The 6,000-nt window shown below is 60.1% G+C and overlaps 1 protein-coding gene across 5 annotated transcripts in view; it reads right to left on the bottom strand.

Moving 5' to 3' along the window:
• Window positions 1-564: 564 nt before the first annotated feature.
• Window positions 565-6,000, bottom strand: part of Tgfbrap1 (transforming growth factor beta receptor associated protein 1) — a 45,004-nt gene continuing 39,568 nt past the window's right edge. For all 5 annotated transcript variants that reach the window (XM_063229738.1, XM_003471603.5, XM_005004473.4 and 2 more), the window contains exons 9-12: window positions 5,765-5,908; window positions 5,227-5,386; window positions 3,665-4,098; window positions 565-2,590 (exon numbers count right to left, since the gene is read on the bottom strand). In XM_063229738.1, coding sequence (XP_063085808.1) covers window positions 2,414-2,590; window positions 3,665-4,098; window positions 5,227-5,386; window positions 5,765-5,908 — 915 coding nt within the window. In that variant the 3' untranslated portion in view covers window positions 565-2,413. The remainder of the gene's footprint in view (window positions 2,591-3,664; window positions 4,099-5,226; window positions 5,387-5,764; window positions 5,909-6,000) is intronic.

The following is a 6,000-nucleotide window of genomic DNA, read 5'->3' as shown; positions in this document are numbered from 1 at the left end:
CTGCTTCGCACAAAGCTCAGCAGCTGAGCTGTCATAGCAATAGTGGGGACCCTCGTGTCTATCCCTGGGAATGTCACCACAGGAGTGGGGGATCCTTAGGTCTCCTCGGGACAAGGGCTGTGCTCTGGTTGGAACCCATGCCCAGGGCCTGCCTGAGGCCACTCTTGGGCTCTGTGTTAACTGCAGGGAGGAGAGCAGGACAGTGCATGGGTGGGTGCAGAGGGCAGGCAGCAGGTTCTCCTGTAAAGGTCCTGTGAGCACTAAGGAGCGATTCTAACTTTACAGAAAACTACACGTGTAAGGAGTCCATGCAATCCCCTCAAAGGCCCAAGCACCACTGCTCAGGTGACCCCTGAAGGCCACAGCAGGCCACCTAGGAGAGTCTGACCTAAAGGAGGCTGCTCAGAGGATGGAGGGGTAGGATCCTGCAAGGCCGGATGGAGTCTGGGGCTGGCACTGCGGAGCCAGCTCAAGCTCTGGAACTAGACACTAGTGGTGATGGTGGGCATGGGCGTCACCGTGTCACTGGACAATTTTTATTTTAAAAAGAAAACATACCAAGCAAAGAATTAAGAGTTTTAATAAAATTAACAAGTTTACATGTGTACAGGTTGTGTATCTGGGACTCAAGGAGATAAAGGATAAAGTTACAAGGACAAAAATTCCCATGGGACAGCAAAGACAGGGCCAGGGTCACCTGGCTGTGCATCCATGTGACGGTGCCACCCCTTCTGTGGCTGGCGCCGGCGCCCCTCATGGCTCTGTGCTCTGGCCCACGGCCACAGTGCCCTATGGTAGACCACGGGAGGGTGCGGCCTGACAACGGTCATGCAGAGGGAGTCTGCACGCGCCCCTGAGGACGGGCGCTCTGGGCGCCAGTCTCACCAGGCTGCACAGCCGCGGTCACAGAACCTCGAGCCAGGGAGGAAGAATCCGTCTGAAAAGCAAGGCTCGAGAAAAAGCCCCGGTAAGGGTGTGAGGCAGGCTGGGGACGCGGGGCCCCGCGCACAGACAGTGGTGCCATGCCAGGCTTCAGCAGGGACAGGAACTGCTCAGCCCTGAAGGCAGACACGAACTTTAGAGCAACGCGCGGTACCCAGAGTCTGGGCGGTGCCGGCTTGTGCGTGCAGGGCGCAGTGCTTCCAAAAGTGCAATGAACAGTAACGTCATCTCCATGGGACCCAAACCACACAGCACAGTGGGGCTGGTGACACCAGGCAGGGCGTGTGGTCTGGAACAGCTGTCCACAGGGTGCCCACGGCAGGCCTTGAACCCACGCTGGCTTATGTGGTGCAGTGCAGAGCAATGGGGAGAAATTCCCCACTGCTTCTCCTTAAATAACTGAAACACAGGGGGAAATATTGCCAATTCTTTGAACAACACAGACTGGTTTGTTTCTTGGCTCGCGGGCAGCCTGAGAGGTAAACCCAGACTGAGTGCGGCAAGGCTCTCCATGGCCGGCGCCACGCACTCCCTCGTGGCTCAGGCGGCGGAACAGTGCACCCAGGCTCCTTGTTCTACACCTCAGGAAGGCATACGCAGCAGGGCAGTGAAGTGACAACAGCCTCAGCATGTCAGGATGGACACAGAGACCCAAGGACCCCCAGCAATGGATAGGAGGCCTTTTTCTGCAGTTTGGGGACCGTTAGGGCAGGCACAGAGGTGCAGGGAGGTAAGGCAGCCTGAGCCAATATCCCCAGGGCCACGCAGAGGGCACCCGATGTTCTGATGCGTGCTTGTTCTGGGCAGTGGTCTCCTGGGTCTCCAGAGGGGCCAAATGCTAGCAGAAGAAACATCCCCAGGGGGCAAATCTTCAACTGGAGAGAAACTGCAGAGACACTGCGGATTCACATAAAAGTGCCCGGCTGCACAGGGTCAGGTGGACTCCTTCAGGGCACATGTGCCTGCCCTGGCCTCGCCTGCCCTGGTGCACACCGTTCCTCAGGCTGGCAGGCAGCTACCTGGGGACGTCAGGAGGTCCCAGGCACATGAGATTCTCAGGCAGCCAGAAGCACAGGCGCGCTCGGGCGGACAGGGGGGAGCTGAGAGGAGAAGGAACACACGCCACGTCCCCAGGGCCAGCTGTCCATGGGGCAAAGGCTGACTGAGTGGGAACAGGGCCCGTGTCACAGAGGGCTCTACTGGGCGCGGCGTCTGCACCCTGCGGGTGACCCCTCGCCTTTGCTCTGGTTGACGGCACCACACAGCAAGCCCTCGACATCTGGCCAGCATTCTTGGGGTTCGAATTTATGTTCACACAGAGCGCTCAGCAGGGAGGGGTCCCGGCTTGTGGCACAGATGCTTCTGGGCACTGATGCCACTTGTGCTGGCTGGCGCCAGGCGTGCGACCGCCTGCTCGGTGTCCAGCAGACTCAGAAGAGAACTCAGTCATGCTCAAACCCCCAAGCCCAGCTCAAGTCCGGCTGCCAGGGCTGGGGGAGCTAGGGGCTTTCTGTCTGTTGGCGGCACAGTGTGGGTGCACAAGTCCCCCATTCGGGTACCGGACAAACGCAGGCTCCGAGAAGGGATGCTGGCACAGCTGGCAGAGCTTTTGGTCTGAGAGCCAAATGGCGCTGCCTCTCAGCTTCATCTGTAAAAGAAAGGAGCTCAGAGTGCGGTTGGCAGCCAGGGGCTCCTACAGAGGTGACACATGGCATCCCGGCACTACACTGATGGGCCGGCTTCCACGGGGGCTTCCTCAGGCAGCACACAGGGGAGGAAACAAACACTGGACCCTAGGACCCGGACAGAGGGACAGCTCCACATTCCCTGGACATAGTCATCATGGGGTCTGCGCCTCTCTCCACCTGTCTGGAGCTCTGGCTGCCTCAATCTAGGCCCCAGGGGGCTGGAGTGCCATCACCGCCTGCACCTTGATGGTGGGTGAGGAGAGAAAGGTACACAGAGCGACTTGGTCACAGTCATAGCAGTGCCGAGGCCTGGGAAGCTCTGCTGTCTCTGGAGGTCGCTAAGCGGCTAAGCTGAGGCACCCGTGTGCTGTGTCTGCCCAGGCAGGGCTGTCAGCACTGGCAGTCACCTCATCCTCATGCCTGTGCCCACCAGTGTGCCAGGATACACAGGCTGAGCCCCAGGGAAGCAGACCTTCTGTCAAGCTGCCTGCCCTCAATGTACTTGAGGTCTAAAAAGGAACATCACAAGCTCAGCATGGAGCAGCCAGGCGGGCATGAGAGAAGACTTGTCTGCTCCAGGGTGAGAGGTGCCATGGGAATAGCAAGCACAAGCCTCCCAGGCAGAGAGACAGCACATCCCCTCTGAGAGGCCCATGTGGCCAAGCAGGCTGTGCGGTCGGGAGGGATGGGCCAAAGGAGGGGAGGCCTCACTGGGGGACACTGGGGTCCCTACTTGGCGGGCCATGCAAGAGTCACCCGAGGGGGAGCAGAGAGTAGGGACAATGACGTAGCAGGGGTACCTCCGTGCACGGGCCCTGTGACCCTCTGAACCTCTGCCTGCCCTGTGTGTACGATGACACCACGTGAGGAGATGATGAAGCACTGAGGACCTCGAGGGAGCACAGTGTACATGCATCACTCATGCAGGGAGTGCAGCTGCTCTGATGGCTGCCCTGTCCCATCTGGCTGCGCCAGCCCCGCCGCTGCTGCCCCCTAGAGAAGAGTGGGACACCACATCCCTGGGCCGTACCCACCTTGTCAGCTGCATAGAGCAGGTTTTCCGACCTGGCCAGGCCAAGCGCCACCTGTGCAGTCCTCCTGGCATGGACAGTGCCCCTCATGGCCCCGGTGAGGAATGGGCTAAGCAGCTGCACCGACCAGGAGCCAGGCAGCAGCTGCAGCACCTGGGCGGCGTCAAAGTCCGTGGCATGGCGGTTGAGCAGATCCACGGCGGCCACGGTGAGCGTGGGGGCCGCGGGCCCGGCCTGCAGGTACATGGCAAGCAGCGTGTGGAAGAGGTGCTGGCGGCAGGGGGTGTCCTGGCCCTCGGAGCTCCACAGGCAGTAATCCTCGGCCGCTGCCGTGTCCCCCAGCTCGTGCACCAGGACCCGCAGGGCCTGCTCATGCTCGCCCAGCTTCCCGTGCAGGATGGCACGCTCCACGGGCAGCCCGGCACCCTGGATCCGCTCTGCAGGACAGAAGCCACTGAGGGGCAGTGTCACTGCCACACACCAGGCACCGCCCCCAGTACCCCTCAGACACAACAGAGAACTAGGGTGTTATTGAACCAGGAGACAACTCTAGAGACGTCTAGGAACCAACTGACCCCACGGTCCAGGACTGGAGACAGTTGGGGATGACCCTGACCCACCCCGACCGTCCTCCCAGGGCCATATCTGAGGAGAACACAGGTGCTTGCACCTTGGAGAGGTTCCAAGACCCTTGCTGAGGCCCCCGACTCTGCAGTGCTTGAGTCTCATGTAGGGAATATGGCACACACCCTCCCAGCCTTCCTGGGACCACGTGCCTCTCACGCCCAACAGGCTATTACACTACACCACTCAGGGGGCAGGGACCAGGACAAGGCCACTGCATCAGCACAGACACCTGTCACCACACTTCCCCACTGCTGTGGGCCAAGTCACAGACCCAGAACCCAGAGAAGGTGGGCCCCTGTGCACCCTTTACACACGGACGCTCTCAAAACTGCACCAAACCCTCCAGTCCAATTTCAAGCCTGCTCTGTGGAACGGACTGTGAAAACCGCATCCTCATTAGCCAAAGAAATTCGAGGATGAAACAGTTTTCTTCTCTTTTACCAATGAGCAAGATTTCAGGAAAGAAGGAAAAGATGAACCCCAAAGACTGTGCAGGTCCTGATCGAGGTGGGACACAAACGACTACCTTGAGGCTCCCACCCTGGTGGCTAGGGCAGAGAGCCGCAGCAACCCCCATCCTTCTGCTCACCTCACCTGCACTAAGCTCCCAGCACCCCAAGCAGCACCTCAGGCAGGAAGCATTACTGCAGCCTCCCTGGCCTGGCCTAGCCCGAGCCACTGGCCACATGGAGCACTGCCACCAGGTGGCATGGGCGAGTGAGCCCAGGGCTCACTGCCAGAAGCTCGGTCTTGAGAGTGGCAGTGGGGTTAGGGTCACATGACAGGATGGTAGAGCATGCACTTCAGGTGCATGGGCCTGGCTCCACCCCAGCACCCCACAAATATGCAGACAGACAGTCAGATCCCGGCGTGAGACAAGCAGGTCTCGCAGCTCGACCCCTTCTCCCCCTAAGGAGACGGTGTTGCACTGCCCTCACCTATCAGGAAGTGGACTCGGTACAGGTCAGATTTCTGCAGCAGGCGCCGCAGCTTGGTCTGTGTCTCGGTGGCTGTGGGGTCAGCTCCACCAGAGGCCGCCCTCTGCCGCAGCACCTCCTCCAGGTAGAGCACAGCCAGGTGCGTGTGGTACTCTTCTTTCTGGGAAGTGGAAGCAGGGTGGCATGCAGTGTTTGCAGCCGGAGTGCGGGGGCTCTGAGCAGCAGGGCTGCACTGAGCCCAGCTGGAGACTCCCAGAGACCCCAGCCCCAGCGCCCCTCTAGGCTGAAACCTTCTGGGGACCACAGTGCACACAGGGCAGCTCGAGACTCCAGGCGGTCCTCAGGTCACCAGGGTGAGGCCCCGCATTGACCGTAGGCCTTGTGCCTTCCTCCTGAATATGTGTCCTCTGCTCTGTTGTGGAGGTCAATACAGCCTAAGCAGCCGAAGGCCCCAACCCAGGAGTAGACAGCCAGGTCCACTTTCTGCGTGGCCACTGTGGTGCTTTGGCCCACAGCCCGAGCGGCTGGGAAGGCTCACCTGCACGTTCCTGTCCACCACCAGATGCTCCAGGTATCTGGCCAGGGCTCTGGGGTACTTCTTGAGGCAGCTGATGACATCGTCTGGATTAAAAATATTCTGCTGCTCGTCCAGAGGCCGCTTGGTGAAGACCTGAACTCCAACCTGAAGCAGAACACAGCTCGTCAGCAGGGCGCTCGAGGTCACCCTTCCCCACCTCCATTTCGGCCACCACGGGTTGCGCCTTGGATAAGGTC

The sequence above is a fragment of the Cavia porcellus genome, unplaced genomic scaffold (genome assembly GCF_034190915.1).
Source record: "Cavia porcellus strain 051 isolate PalLab524CR breed Dunkin Hartley unplaced genomic scaffold, mCavPor4.1 scaffold_18, whole genome shotgun sequence".
Lineage (NCBI taxonomy): Eukaryota > Metazoa > Chordata > Mammalia > Rodentia > Caviidae > Cavia > Cavia porcellus.
Note: the sequence above shows the minus strand (reverse complement) of the source record. Positions and strands in the feature narration are given on the sequence as shown.